Source organism: Arachis ipaensis, chromosome B10 (assembly GCF_000816755.2).
Source record: "Arachis ipaensis cultivar K30076 chromosome B10, Araip1.1, whole genome shotgun sequence".
Taxonomy (NCBI): domain Eukaryota; kingdom Viridiplantae; phylum Streptophyta; class Magnoliopsida; order Fabales; family Fabaceae; genus Arachis; species Arachis ipaensis.
The window spans coordinates 134,941,764-134,957,032 of record NC_029794.2 but is presented as its reverse complement, the minus strand read 5'-3'; the positions used below and the strand labels follow the sequence as shown (position 1 = coordinate 134,957,032).

Here is a 15,269-nt window from a genome sequence, read left to right as displayed (position 1 = left end):
ATCATAATATTAGATCGAATAAATTTTGATATTATATTTAAATTGAGATTGAGTAGATTTAACTAAAGAAAAACTAACTTAAGAGGTGAGAATTGTTTTATATTTATAAATTATTTAGAAATTATATCTTTAAAAGATGTAAAATTTGTAATATAATTTGTCTATAAAAATCTCTAGACTAATTTGATAATTAATTTTTGTTAAAGGATTTAGCTAAAAAGTGTAAGAATGGAAAGCTTTTAAGTTTTTAATATATCAAGTGCATTGGAAATGTAGAAAAACTTAATTTTCAATAACTGATTAACTGGTAGCCAAACATTTTTTTTTTATAATACTTTTAAAATGCGCTCTTAGAATGTAGGTTACCAAATTGTTTGTTAAAAAACTAAAAGTATGTTTGATTTGTATTTGTATTTTTTTTATTTTCATTATTTTTTGTTCAAAAATTTGTAAAAAAAATTAAAGTAAAAGAGCCTATTATTTTCAATGGTTTTTTTTCTTTCATAAATTTTCAAAAACAAAAATTATTAAAAATAAAAAGTTCAACTAAAAAATATTTAAAAATTGATTTCGAATATAACTACTTATTAATGAACTAATTAATTATAAACACTTTAAGGTAGCGTTTGGAAACGAGATAGAAATTAAAAGATTGAGATCGAGAAACAAAGACTAAAAGACAGAAATTGAGTATTCTGTTTGATATAAAGTGAGAGTCTGAAATTGAAATAAAAATGAAGTTCTAATTTAATTTGTACAAAAGATAAAGTTAGAATTAATTAATTGAAATGAGAGTATTTTAGGTATAAAATATTATTAAAAATTCAGTTTCTATGGAGTTAAATCTCAATTTGACCTTTAAAATTTGGCCTGATGGTCAGAATGACCCCCAGAATTTCGCTGGCCCCAATTAGAATCCCCAAATTTATAATTGTGGCTCCATCTTGCCCCTGCGATCATCTCCATCATGGGAATGCTGATCTAGCGCAATTGCATGACATGGTGGACACTACTTAAACGACAGCGTATTGGTTTCGCGCGCAAATCCTTTGGAAACTACGTAGTGTAAGAGTTTTCTTGATATTTGGCAACTTATGATCGTCGTAGTGGAAAGAAAGAGAGTTTTAACTCACAAAAAACTGAAACGACGTAGTTTTCAAAGGATTTGGGCGCGAAACCAATGCGCCGGGGTTTAAGTAGTGTGCACCGTGTTATGCAATTGCATCAAATCAGCATTCTGGTGATGGAGATGATCGCAGGGGCAAGTTGGAGCCACAATTGTAAATTTGGAGGTTCTAATTAGGACCAACAAAATTGTGGGAGTCATTTTGAATATCGGACTAAATGTAAGAGGCCAAATTGAGATTTAACTCGTTTCTATCTCTAAAAATTTCAATATCCTGTATTTCTACTTTTTAGAAGTATTAAAATACTAAAATTTTAGGAATATAAACAAAAACTTTAGTACCTGAACCAACAAATATGATACACTCTCTCAGTTTCCTGTCTCAATACTTCAAAATAAACGCTACTTAACTAAATTCTTTTTTATTTCAGTATATTTTGGGATTCTTTGCCTACTTCTTCCCTGGAGCAGAAATGTACACAAGAGCATCACTATTACCATGGCACAGGTTTATTGGAATGGTCATCTTCTTACTTTCAGTTGGCACAGCTCAATTGGGTTTGGCTCAATATTTTCAGTTTCTGGGACTTTTTCGCAGCCAAGAAGCATTAATAGTGAACTTCACTGGCCTATTACTCTTTCTATTTGCTGTCTTTGTTGCCCTTTCTAGAATTCTTCCTAGATATTCATAAATAGGTTACAATAATTACTTTTTGTCAATTTAATTTGAAATTCTATTACCCTAATATCAATAAGTTCATTTTGATTGTTCATGTTCCTTCCACCGAAAAAGCTCAAGTACATTATTCCTTGTTTTTTTACCATCCATAATTCAAATATATGGAATTTTATTGGAGTTATAAGCTAAAAAAAGAAAAAATTGAGATGGACAATGGATATTAACATGGGAGAAAAAGAAAATGCTCAAAATTTTTGGACAGACAATTAATTTATTTTTTTACTTAAAAAAATACTTAATCTGAATAGTTGGATGTGAGTTAACAAGGAGTGGATCCTCTCCAGTGAAAAAAAAATTGGATGGTGTTCAGTGTAGGATTTCATCTTTCATTGTTCTATCTCCTATTTAATTTTGGTCCCACTTATAGAATTAAGAGAAAAAGACAAATAGGTCCCTGACCTTTTGTTCTGCGGACATTTTTGTCCCTAACCATTGAAAAATACTTTTAAGTCTCTGACCTTCACAAAATTTGGACGGATCAGTCCCTCCGTCCAAATGCCTCCGTCAGGGACTGATCCGTCCAAATGCCTCCGTCAGGGACTAATCCGTCCAAATTTTGTGAAAGTCAAAGATTTAAAAGTATTTTTCAATAGTCAGGGACGAAAATATCCTCGGGACAAAAGGTCAGGGACCTATTTATCATTTTCTCTAGAATTAAAAGTGAAAGATCACATTTTATTCTCTCAAGTGTTAAAAAAATGGAGAGGATCCATTCCGTGAGTTAATACGGGCTATTCACATTCATACTACTATATAGGGAGTGGATCGTCTCCAGTGAAAACAAATTGAATGGTATCAAGTGTTTAATCTCACCTTTCATTGCTCTCTCTCCTCTTTAATTTTAGTCCCACTTATAAAATTAAAGGTAAGAGATCACACTTTATTCTCTCAAGTGTTAAAAAACTTGGAGAAGATCAATTTCCTTACTATATATCATTTGACATGCCACTTAGATTTTTAGATTTAGAGTAAAGTATCGTTTTTGTCCCCAACGTTTGGAGTAAGTATTATTTGTGTCCCTAATGTTTAAATTGTCCTATTTGTATCCTTAACGTTTATAAAAGTGATTCAATGTTATCCTACTATCAATTATACTAACAAATTATATTATATTTTTCAATTATTCTCACTTAGATGTATTCATTCTCAATTAGGTCTCACTTGGATGTGTTCAATTTTAATATTATACCCACTATTTGTGTTTAGATTCAATTATGTCCCTAGAAAAGTGAATTATGTAAATGTTGTAGGAATTAGTTTCAACATTTGATGAGCTATTTTTCGGAGTAGATCATCGATTCTATCCCAGACATTTGTATTCTAACTTCAAGAAGAGATTTTTAAAACTCAAACTAAAGCGCTTATGATGTATAATTGACGGCAGGATAACATTGAATCACTTTTACAAACGTTAGGGATAAAAATATGACGATTTAAACGTTAGAGACAAAAATAGAATTTACCCCAAATGTTAGGGACAAAAACGATACTTTACTCTTATAAATATATTCTAAGGTAATATACATAGATAAATTAATTAAGAATTAAAATTATGTAAATATCATAAATTAAATTTGGCTACATCAATTGGATTCGTTTTAGTATGTATATATTATATCAGTAATTACATTAAAAAAATGATTCGATTTACATAGAAGGTCAAACAAGATATGTATATATTAAATTCAATTTAAGACATTTACATAATTTTAATTCTCAATCAATTTATCTATGTAATTTATTCATATTTTAATGATCAAAATATAATTACTATTTTATAAATCAATGTAAATATTTTTGTAAATTTTAAGGACTAAATTAAATTAATTAAAATTTTAAAGGCTTATGTACGAATAATATGAATTCTTGAATTTGTTTAAGCATCATTAAGTTGTTAAAAAAATATCTTTTTTATATTTTAATGTGTTTGATAAATTTTTAATAATCAAAATAAAAATATTTTATTATAATAAATAAACAAAAAATATTATTATATTATTATACTTAAACATAATTAATAAATAAAAATATTTTTTTATACGAAATTTTTTAATATAAAATTATTTTTATTTTTTTAAAATATTTTTTAAAACAAAATAACTCGAAAAAAGATATTCAAACAAGCCCTGAATAGTTTGAGAGCGGGGCTTATCCAAATGAGTATTACAAGTTTACCACTGCACACAGCACACTGACCATGGCGCTCATTCCCTCTTCTTCATGCGCCTTTCCCAAGATCCACACTGCTTTCTGCTTTAGCAACCTTCCCAGTTATCAAGGCAGACTGCGCATCTTCTGTAGCAAGAGAACCGGCAAACAGCGGTACCCTTCCGAGAAGAAGCAGCTCAGAACCAAGCACAAACACCTCCTTTCCGGTTCCAAGGTCACCAACAAGTTCGAGGGCACATGGAGGCTATTCAAGCTCCTCGTTCCACTCGATCAAGACCCTGGCAAGGACTTTTTAGACATTTCCGATGCCCTTCTCCAACAAATTGCTAAGGTTCTCAAGTTCCCGGTAATTAACTAACTACTCTTTTTACTTCTCTTTCAATTCCGTAACAATTTTTTTTTTAATTTTTCTGTCGAGTGTTTAATTTTCTTTTTTCAAATGGTGTGTCAGGTTGCTTCGTTGTTGCCACGAGAAGCTTTCTCGGTTGTTAGGAAGTCCTTTGATGCTCGCAAGGTATGTAACAGTAACATTCATCTGCCTCATCACAGTTATGATTTGTGGTTTACACTTTGCATGATTGATTTTAAAATTAGGAGGAATATTTTTCTTTTTACCTGAATTTTGCATAGCTTTTTGTCCAATTTTTTTGAATTTATTTGTCTTGTGCTAATTTAGAACTTTTGGTTATAGAAGCTTTGGTGCATGATATGAAACCACTCTTAGACTTATTTAGGGTGTGCTTGCTTCTGATTATTTGGAAAGCAATTTTACAGTAAACTTGTGTCCTTAGAAATGCTTTCTCAGAATTAAGATATTGATTATTGGTTGTAGTCCAGTTTCGTTGTTTCTGCTACTGCTGGCTCAAGTTGTCTTGCTACTTATAAAATTTACACAAAAATGTGAGAAGTGAGAACTGATTTTTTTCGTCAGTTAAAAGAAAAAAGAAAAGCTGAGTTTTTGTGAAAAGAACCAAACCAAAGGCCCCCTTAATCTATGTCTGGTGTGACTGAGTACAATCTTGAATTACATTAAAAAATTAGATAGGTAAATTCGTTGGTTTAAGTTTCAATTATTTGGTTTTGACATGTAATTATATGTATGCTGGATAGTGTGTACGTGGAATTCATCCGTGCATATGTGATGTTCATAACTTTTGAAGTAGTTCATTGCTCATACTTTTCCATGTTACAAGTAAAACAAGGTTTTTAAAATTGCTTTAGAAGCTATCACTTCATCATCTTATTTGTTTTGTTGATGCTCTTTTAGAGAGTCAAGGAGCCCAAATTTGTGCATACTGTTGATGTGGATGTTGAAAGACTCATCAGCCTGCAACCTCGAACTCGCGACTTCATCTCTCGGTTGGAGCCCAAGGTCGGCCTCGTGGAACACATGCAAGACAGAAAAGATTGTGGTGATTTGATAAGTATCGTACGTGACTATAAAGAGACTGCAGTGAAAGGGGAAAATGGACATAGCATTTTATCAGGGGAGTTGCACCAGACCAAAGTTTCTAGAAAGCCTAAAATTGTCGTAGTGGGTGGTGGGCCTTCTGGCCTATTTGCTACTCTTGTTCTTGCAGAGCTTGGTGCAGATGTTACTCTAATAGAAAGAGGGCAACCAGTAGAAAAAAGAGGGCGTGATATTGGTGCTCTTGTAGTTCGTCGAATTCTAGAGTTGGAAAGTAACTTTTGCTTCGGAGAGGTTGTTCTATGCATTTTTATTTATTTCTTTAAATGATGGTTTATTATCTCAGTAAATAGATGTTTCATTCATGATTGCTCCATTGATCACATTTTACTTGGTTATATTCTTGCAGTCTTGTTGCTACAATTTGATTGTTTTTCATGACAGCCAATAGGCAGGAATTTTATCCTGACATGTTACTAGTGTTTTTGGAAATTATGTGCACCCTTGTAATGCTCATATTGGTCGCAACTTGTAAGAGATTAAACAATACATCTGAAAATCATAAGTGGGATATAACTACCGGTATTTGGTTACCTCTGTTAATTTTCCGTGATTCTTGCATTTCTTTCATTATTCAACTAGTCTTTCTACTATGTGATTTATTGTTTGTTTTACCTTTTCATTTATTAAGCACTTATGTTTGGCAGGGTGGTGCAGGTACTTGGAGTGATGGAAAATTGGTAACTAGAATAGGACGTAACACTGGCAGTGTTCTTGCGGTTAGTTCCCATGCTGTGCACTTGTAAACTTGTTATGCACGCTCTCTTAATTTGGGATAAATCTTTGAATTCTTTCTGTCTCATTATTTTAATTTTTTTATTTTTCCAACTTCTATGCCATTAGTTACTCAATAGTTCAAAGGTTTTTTTCATTTTAGATTATGAGAACTCTAGTGCATTTTGGAGCTCCAGAACAGATATTGATCGATGGAAAGCCTCATTTGGGAACAGATAGGCTGGTTCCATTACTTCGCAACTTTAGGAGACATCTGCAAGATTTGGGTGTGAGTTCCAACCACTTCTTTCGATTGAGAATAAACTCTTGTGTAAATTATGTAGATGTACTTTCCCAGGTTCCCTTTCTGAAGTTGTCTTCATTTTGGTCAACTGCTACCTTTTTGTTTCAGGTCACCATCAAGTTTGGGACAAGGGTAGATGATATAGTTATAAAAGACGGACATGCTCAGGGGGTTACAGTGTCAGAATCAGCTGATAAATTACGGTTAAGAAGCCAGCAGATGGAATATGATGCAGTTGTTCTGGCTGTTGGTCATTCTGCTCGTGATATATATCAAATGCTTCTTTCCCATAACGTGGAATTGATACCAAAAGATTTTGCTGTGAGTTTCTGTAGACATCTTATAAGTATATATTTCAATTTATTAAAATTTTGATACAATTTTGTTATATTCCCGATGCTTCTCTGTTTTCTTATCCATCTGTAACATTATATGCCCTTCTGGCAAATTTGAGGCGTCTTTCTAGAGGAATAAAATCATCTTATATTTTGGTGTTTGCTTTTACAATTGTTATCGTCATGATTCCTTACAGGTTGGGCTACGGATTGAGCATCCTCAAGAACTAATAAATAGCATTCAGGTTTGAATCTAGTCAAAATTGTTTTGGCGCCCTTGTGTTTTTTTAAATTTATTTATATTTTAAAATTTTTTGGTTGAATTCCTTTGCAATGGCATGTCAGATGAATTTGCAAGATAATTTACATTAATTTGGTCTAGTGAAATAGGTTTAACAAGTTTGCCAAACTATGACATCTCAATTGATGGTATGATTCACCAGATTCTCCCTAAAAAGCCATTTTCTCTTCCCCCAAAAAAATTATGGCTGGAAATCAGCGGAACTGAATTCTACTTTTTTTAAAAAAGTAAAAATAACCAGTTTACATGTTTATCCTTATAAGATTAAAATATTCCATATTACATGCAACTCTCTAATGTCTTCCTTGATTCTGTCTAGAGTTTGACAGATCATCCATCGAAGCATTCTCTTCTTTGCCACATCAAACTTATGCTAAACTCGTCTATGTTAAATTTTATTGAAAGTGTTACATAGTCGGTCTCAATTCCCAAATCCGAATGAAATAGAGCGGTTGTTTTAGGTTGTCAACAACCAATGTAAAAACTTGGCTGAATCTCTATGACAAGGAACTCTTATTAGTTATTACTAAATGATTGGTAATCAATTAATTATTGCATTTTTTTTTATTTTATACCCATACTTAGCTACAAGTACTGGTAAGATATATGTCCTTTTGGATCCTAATGAATAAAATTAAACAAAAAATCTATACAAAGTAATATATAGTGCTTTAGAACTATTAATTGGTGGAAAAATGAGATGGTAAAGATTTATTTTATTTGTTTACATTTGAAACTGTTCATTACAACTAATTTATTTATTTATCAAGATTATGATCCATGCAAATTTATCCGTTTAAATTTGTAGTATTCCGAATTGGCATCTGAGGTTGCTCGTGGACGTGGTAAAGTTCCTGTGGCTGATTACAAAGTTGCCAACTATATTGACAAAGAGGATTTACGTGAATCATATGATCCAATGGTAGCAAATCGTAGTTGCTACTCTTTCTGCATGTGTCCCGGTGGGCAGGTTTGCATTCTCCTTTACTTCTATCATATTACTTGGAGTATGATTTATTTTCTGCATTGATTCCATGCAAATAAAGGTGCATGGCATGTCATGTTTGTTCCTATCTAGTGATGGAATGACAAAAATTAGTTAATTATTTTCAAACAATAGGGGATAGCATATTTGGTTGTAATGGATGCATTAGTTGTTTGGAGCACTTAACAATAGGGTATAATGTATGTAGCAAACTTAGTAAACTGTGAAATGTTGGAACTTATAGGTTGTTCTCACCAGCACAGATCCATCAGAAATGTGCATCAATGGCATGTCATTCTCTCGGCGGGCATCTAGGTGGGCAAATGCTGCACTTGTGGTGACAGTCACAATGAAGGATTTTGAAGCTTTGAATTACTATGGTCCTCTTGCAGGGGTTGAATTTCAGGTAGTTATATCTATTTATGTAATCTGAGTTTTTTCTTATTCTTTTAAATACTTAAACAAAATGTTTGTTTCATTATACTTTTTCAGGTATTTTTAATTATCGAAAACAACTTTCTTGCCTATTGTTTATAATAAATATAATCCCTAGTGCAAAGTTTTAACTATTTAATCAGTTAAGTACAGAATATCTACAGTCTGCATATTTAGAAATTTGGCGGCATCTATTTTTATCTAATATTTCTATTATTTAGAGAGAGTTTGAACGCAAAGCTGCTATGATGGGCGGAGGAAATTTTATAGTGCCTGTGCAGACAGCTACAGACTTTCTCAACAAGTTGTCAGGTAAAAATGATCAATTATTATTTACTACCTTTTTTTTAACTCTTACTCTCTCAGGCTTTCAGCTATTAAATTAGCTTAGCTTAGAATTACTTTTGTGCCAGGATCTTCTCTACCCCCATCAAGTTATCGTTTGGGTGTGAAGGCAGCAAATCTTCATCAGCTATTTCCGGATCATATAACTGAAGCTTTGCAAAATTCACTAGCGAAATTTGACAAGGAGGTTTGTGACTTTCATGCTCTTACTAATCTAGTATCCACTGGATTTAATAAAATTATCTAACAGCATTACTCATTCCATGATATTCATTTAGTTAATTTAATTTTTCAAACTTCCAAATTTTTCAGTTACCAGGATTTATCTGCAAGGAGGCTCTACTTCATGGTGTAGAGGTAATAAAATTCTTATGATATTCCCTAACTCCTACTTCATTTTGCAGCCATTAATCAAAACTTCTGTACGAAGCTCATTACTGTTGTGATTTTATATAATTGTTGCTGATTTGCGCTGAACAATGTTTCCTTCCAGACTAGGACCAGTTCTCCGATTCAGATTCCTCGTGATATTCTCTCTTATGAAAGCACTTCGGTAAAAGGACTGTATCCGGTCGGTGAAGGAGCAGGTTATGCCGGTGGAATTGTTAGTGCAGCAGTTGATGGAATGCATGCTGGTTTCGCTGTAGCAAAACAATTAAGCTTATTTCACGGTGATCTCGAGTCTGTTCTTGGAAAGGCTCAGAGTTTTGGGTTTGTCAAGTACTAGAATAGATCCAATTTTTTGAGGATTTAACTATTCTTCATGGCAGCGACACTGTCTTGAAATGCGTATTCTGTTTCTTGTTGGTTGTGCTTGCTTGCTGTGGATGGTGAAGTAGAAGAGGTATGCAGTGCTTTAACAGTTTAACTCTCCCTTTTGTTTTCATCTCCTCTCAGTGTTTTTAGTTTGCCATGGAAGATGCATGAGATTACTTGCACATTTCATTATAATTTCTCATCTACCAGGGATGGTAACTTTCAGTGTTCATTGCAAATTTGCACTTGCAGTTTTCTCCACAGTGATCATGAGTTGGGCACCATACATGTTCAAATGGTGCTTTGAGGTTGGAGCTTTTAACAAGGAACTGCATTTTGGTGATCACAAGCTTCACAAAACATTTATGTAGCTAGAAACATAGAATGTGTAAATGATATTCAGAGATGGTGCTGACTCTACTTGTCTGCCGCCACGGCCATTGGAAGTCGCAGAGCTTTCACTGCTTACCTTCGCTGTAGAATGAGGAAGAAAAGGATACAGTGATGGTAGTAAAAGTGATTGAAAGTTGTATTTTGGTTTTTTATTTTTTATGTCCTTACGGAACCAAAAGAAAGCAGGGAGTTGATGGAGCTTTTAAAATAAGAACATTGAATGTCCTGTGATGTCTTAACCATTGAAGATGATAACTTATGGTTCGGTCAAAACCTCTTTTTAAATAAAAAATAAACGATGAAAGATTGGCTACATTTTTGTTACAAAATCTCATGGAGGGAGTACGGTAGGGGTTATCCAAAAAGTTTCCAAAACCAGTTGCGCCAGGGGGAGGATAAAAAAGTAAAAAACGCCGTTGCCGGGGATCGAACCCGGGTCACCCGCGTGACAGGCGGGAATACTCACCACTATACTACAACGACTTTGTTGAGATAGTCTTCTTATTTTTCATATATCAATGCATATTTTCGTTTCCTTCCCCATTTCAATTTCAGACTCCTCCTTTCCACTCACACACTACACTTGCGACTGTAAGGAAGCCTTCAAAGGACGCTAAGAAGAACAAGGACGAGTAGTATGCCTGTGCTGAGGTGAGCTCATTCATGCTCTCAAATGTTTCATTCTAATTTCTGTTAGGAAGATTTTCAATCATGCAATTGCGGCAATGCCATGGCGGTAATGGCCGGTTCAGGTTGCATTTTTTTGTTTTTTAAAATTTGAGGGTTATTTTGGTAATTTAGAAAACCCTTGAGGGTTATTTTGGTAATTTAGAAAACCCAGAACAGATATCACCTTTTCACAAGATCCCCTGTGGCGCTGCTGGAAGAACCACCGGCGGCGCGCCACCATCCGGCTCCAACTCTCCCGTTCTCTCTGCTGCTGGAGGCGCAGTTCGAAGCTATCGCCGAGACGGACGCGCCATCTCCTACGCAGCTCCAGTCTGTTCCCTTTTTTCTGGTTCGTTCTTTTCTTTCTTCTTTTTTGTCTCTCAGTTTGTTAGTTTCTTCCTTTCTCTGAAATTATGAACCTCTCTACTTCCATCCTTTATTTCAATTTACATAGGTTCATTATGACTTGATGTTATGTTTATTTGTTGAATTTGCAGCTGAATTTGCTAAATCAATATGAGTTATATTGATTAGATTTTATAATTCATTACATGTGCAATTTTTTATGCATATCCATGTATATTTTTTTAGGCCATCTGCCGTTTAATCCTATGACGGATTTTTGGCTCTCCGCCATGAGCTGCCATCCACAATAAAAAAAACTATGGTTGAAAGAGAGGCTAATAATAAGGCTAGAAAGTAAATTGCTTTGCAGTATATGATTCTCACCAAATAAACATGACACAAACTCTATAATTAAGCATGCACATAGGTCTCACAAACGGCTATTTTGTAAAGTGGAGAAGAATCAAGAATGGGACACTTTTCAATTTTTTTAAATAATTGATTGATGTGCTTAACTTTTAGTTATATATATGGTGCAGTAACTCAATGTGTTGCTACTTGCCCACATCATGTTAAACAATGCAGCAAAACTAATAATGAAGGGAATATGCATTTCCCTTCTCAAATGCTGCAAAAGTATGTCCCAGCTCAAGCAAATACAGACCCCGATATGTACTGTGGGTTTACAGCAAGACAGGCACACCCTGAACAAGCTCATGGCCTTTTGCGTCCACTCATCTGTTGGAGACTTTCACTATGCACACAGAATCTTCAACCACATCCACGAGCCTAGTTTGTTTGTATACAATATCATGATCAAAGCATTTGTGAAAAGGGGTAGTTTTAGAGAGGCCATATCTCTCTTTGGGCGAATGAGGTATGATGCCATGTCACCGGATAATTATACGTATCCTTATGTTTTGAAGGCTATTGGTTGCATTGGAGAGGTTCATGAAGGGGAGAAGGTTCATGCCTTTGTGGTCAAGACTGAACTGGAGTCTGATCCATATGTTTGTAACTCACTGATGGATATGTATGCTGAATTGGGTAAAGTTGGTTGTTTCAAACAGCTATTTGATGAAATGCTTGAGAGAGACACAGTTTCTTGGAACATCATGATTGCAGGATATGCAAGGTGTGGGAAATTCCAAGAAGCTATTGATGTTTTTCAGCAAATGCAAAAAGAAAGCAATGAGAAGCCTAATGAAGCCACAGTTGTAGGTACTCTGGCAGCTTGTACAGCATTGAAAAATATCAAAGTTGGCATGGAAACTCATAGTTATATTAAAAAAGAACTAGATTTAACGGCTAAAATAGGAAATGCATTGTTAGACATGTATTGTAAGTGTGGGCGTTTGAGTGAAGCACAGAAAATTTTTTATGAGATGCCAGCAAAAAATGTGAATTGCTGGACTACTATGGTAGCTGGGTATGTAAATTGCGGTCAGCTGGATGAAGCTCGAGCTTTGTTTGAGAGAAGTCCCTCTCGGGATATTGTTCTTTGGACTGCTATGATTAATGGGTATGTGCAATTTAATCGTTTTGACGAGGCAATTGCATTGTTTCAGGAGATGCAAAACAGAGGAATCAACCCAGACAAGTTCATTTTGGTCAGTCTCCTTACTGGTTGTGCTCAATTGGGGGCTCTAGAGCAAGGCAAGTGGATTCATAATTACATAGATGAGAGCAGAATCAAAGTCGATGCTGTGGTTGGTACTGCACTGATTGAAATGTATGCTAAATGTGGTTATATAGAGAAATCTTTGGAGGTTTTTTATGGATTGAGGCAAAAGGATACTGCGACATGGACTTCAATTATTTATGGGCTTGCCATGAATGGTAGGGCAAGCAAAGCTCTTGAGCTATTTGAAGCAATGATAACATTTGGGGCAAGACCGGATGGGATTACCTTTATTGCTGTGTTGAGTGCATGTTGTCATGGAGGATTGGTAGAAGAAGGCCGTAAATATTTTCATTCCATGAAAAGAATATATCTTGTTGAGCCAAAATTAGTACACTACGGGTGTTTCGTTGACCTTCTTGGTAGAGCTGGACTATTAGATGAAGCGGAGGAGTTGATAAAGAAGTTTCCAGATCAAAACAGTGAGATGATAGCTCCACTTTATGGTGCTTTGCTAAGTGCCTGCAGACTTCATGGCAATATCGATATGGGTGAAAGGCTTGCTATGGCACTAGCAAAAGTTAAATCTAGTGATTCGAGTCTTCATACACTTCTTGCTAACATTTATGCTTATGCTGACAAATGGGAAGATGTGAGCAAGGTGAGAAGTAAGATGAAAGACATGGGAATAAAGAAGGTTCCAGGATGTAGTGCTATTGAGGTCAACGGGAACAAGGGTACAGCGTGGTCGCTTTCCCATTTTACAGCCAATATTGGTCTTCCTACATGAGATAGCTAATCAGCAATTCGTCTGATAACCTATAAACATGTGGGTAATTTTACTCAAATGATCTTCATGTGTAAAATTGTTAAATTTTTTGCTCTTAAATCCCACAAGTGAGTTGCACATTGAATATTGAATTTATATAATGCTACAGAAATATGCAATTATGTAAGCTCTTGTCTGCATTCTGCGTATGATGGGATTGGGTTGTAAGGGAAGATGAATGGTTGCTGTCTACAGTTGTGGATGGAGTGCTAAAACAATGCTTAAAGTCATAGGAAAATCTGATCATGTCGGAAAAGTGCCAGGTTTTAATGTTGGCTTTTTCTATATATCACTCTTCTTTCATGGATCACCCCATTTCCAAATATAAGGTCATAGAATCAGCTAAAATCATCCCCAGTTCCTCTTTGGCTTTATCAGACAGATATCCAAGAGTCCTCTCTTTATTCAGACTATATCAATTGATTATCAGGCATATTTTCATAATCTTCTCTGTTCTGTAACGAATGTTCTCATGTCAGAGTAGTTAGTTGATCTAAGTAAACTAGATATTCAAATGATCTTTCAGAATCTCATAATTTTCTTAAATCTGCATTTGAATCTGAAAGATGCTATTCTTTTTTGGTGTTGAAGTATATTATGCATAAGAGTGCTGTGTATGCATGCCTTGATGGTAGTTGATGCTTTTTCTAAGGTGTTTCAAATCTCTTATTTATTTTATTTTCTAAGCTGGCCTTCATACCAGATGGAGTCAATTATATATAGACAGAAAGATCCACAGGTGTAATAAAATATAATCAAAATTAGAAGGATTGCATGAACTCTTATTTGCTTCTGTGAATTTTATTGTGAAGATGCACACAACTACCAATGATGTCATTTACTCATTATTGAATTAACATTGATAAAGGGTTTGTTTGGGTGAGCTTCTAAAAAAAGATCTTTTTTCGAGTTATCTTTTTTTAAAAGATTTTATGAAGAAGTAAAAGTAATTTTATGTTTGGATATCTCATGCAAAAAGATCTTTTTATCTATCAATATAAATTTGGGTATAACAATATAAAAGTACTTTTTTGTTTATTTATTACATGAAAAACATCTTTTTTCTAAGAAAAAAAGATCTTTTAAAAAAAGATGTAAATTACAGCTTCTCAAAAAAGATGTTTTTTTTTTTTATTTTTCTAATGCTTTTACTTTTACTACTAAAAATTTGCCAAACACACTAAAAAATAAAAAAAAAAATCTTTTTTTAATAAAATAATGATACCCAAACAAACACAAAGTATGCTTGCTTTATATGTATAGAAGTTAGGGAAATAGCTCCTTTATTGATGCATAATACTATTCTTGTAGTTGTCACAAATAGAAACTTTAATGTGAATGAATGCTTCTGCAGAATTTGTTTTGAATTAGGAACTTGTTTGATGCAGAGATCTGTCTAGGAATCTAAAGTTGCTTTTAGTACATAGAGAATTGGATTACTAAAACAAAAAATATCATAACAAGGACAAAAAACAAAGTTCTATTGGATTCAATCGAATTGAATGGTAAGAAGAAGATTGAATATGACCCTGAAAAGACATCCATAGACATAATGGAATGTTTTAAAATGTGTTCCTCTTTAATGTTTGTCTTCTAACAAATATATTTAATTAAAATTCTTAAAATAAAAAAATACAGCCATATTTTAACACGTGTAATAATTCATCGAGTATAATTTTCACACATGATCAATTCAATATTGTACATTACTTTTAGAGTATTAAAAAAAAATTAG

The 15,269-nt window shown here is 33.8% G+C and overlaps 3 protein-coding genes and 1 non-coding gene across 8 annotated transcripts in view; 3 read left to right on the top strand and 1 right to left on the bottom strand.

Moving 5' to 3' along the window:
* Positions 1 to 1,889, top strand: part of LOC110267989 (probable ascorbate-specific transmembrane electron transporter 1) — a 2,609-nt gene extending 720 nt beyond the window's left edge. The window contains exon 3 of the mRNA XM_021113841.1: positions 1,558 to 1,889. Coding sequence (XP_020969500.1) covers positions 1,558 to 1,818 — 261 coding nt within the window. The 3' untranslated portion in view covers positions 1,819 to 1,889. The remainder of the gene's footprint in view (positions 1 to 1,557) is intronic.
* Positions 4,006 to 10,385, top strand: LOC107624061 (uncharacterized protein Cbei_0202). 3 transcript variants are annotated; one of them, XM_016326503.2, is made up of 14 exons: positions 4,006 to 4,380; positions 4,486 to 4,548; positions 5,302 to 5,736; positions 6,150 to 6,221; positions 6,380 to 6,505; positions 6,629 to 6,841; positions 7,053 to 7,100; positions 7,965 to 8,126; positions 8,386 to 8,547; positions 8,798 to 8,888; positions 8,973 to 9,108; positions 9,234 to 9,278; positions 9,415 to 9,765; positions 9,888 to 10,385. In XM_016326503.2, the coding sequence occupies exons 1-11, from the start codon at positions 4,063 to 4,065 to the stop codon at positions 9,026 to 9,028; spliced, it is 1,746 nt and encodes a 581-aa protein (XP_016181989.1). In that variant the 5' UTR covers positions 4,006 to 4,062; the 3' UTR covers positions 9,029 to 9,108; positions 9,234 to 9,278; positions 9,415 to 9,765; positions 9,888 to 10,385. The 3 variants fall into 3 exon arrangements, with proteins under 3 accessions (XP_016181989.1, XP_020970688.1, XP_016181988.1); XM_021115029.1 differs by having other exon boundaries at positions 4,008 to 4,380; positions 8,990 to 9,108; XM_016326502.2 differs by having other exon boundaries at positions 4,009 to 4,380; positions 8,990 to 9,108; positions 9,930 to 10,385.
* Positions 10,482 to 10,553, bottom strand: TRNAD-GUC. The gene has a single exon. It is a non-coding gene; the product is annotated as a tRNA-Asp (tRNA).
* Positions 10,690 to 14,103, top strand: LOC107624009 (pentatricopeptide repeat-containing protein At1g31430). Of its 3 annotated transcripts, XM_016326439.2 has the most exons (3): positions 10,703 to 11,088; positions 11,624 to 13,534; positions 13,644 to 14,103. In XM_016326439.2, exon 2 carries the CDS (start codon positions 11,654 to 11,656, stop codon positions 13,493 to 13,495), a length of 1,842 nt encoding a protein of 613 aa, XP_016181925.1. In that variant the 5' UTR covers positions 10,703 to 11,088; positions 11,624 to 11,653; the 3' UTR covers positions 13,496 to 13,534; positions 13,644 to 14,103. The 3 variants fall into 3 exon arrangements, with proteins under 3 accessions (XP_016181926.1, XP_016181925.1, XP_016181924.1); XM_016326440.2 differs by having other exon boundaries at positions 10,690 to 11,088; positions 11,670 to 14,103; XM_016326438.2 differs by having other exon boundaries at positions 10,704 to 11,088; positions 11,624 to 14,103.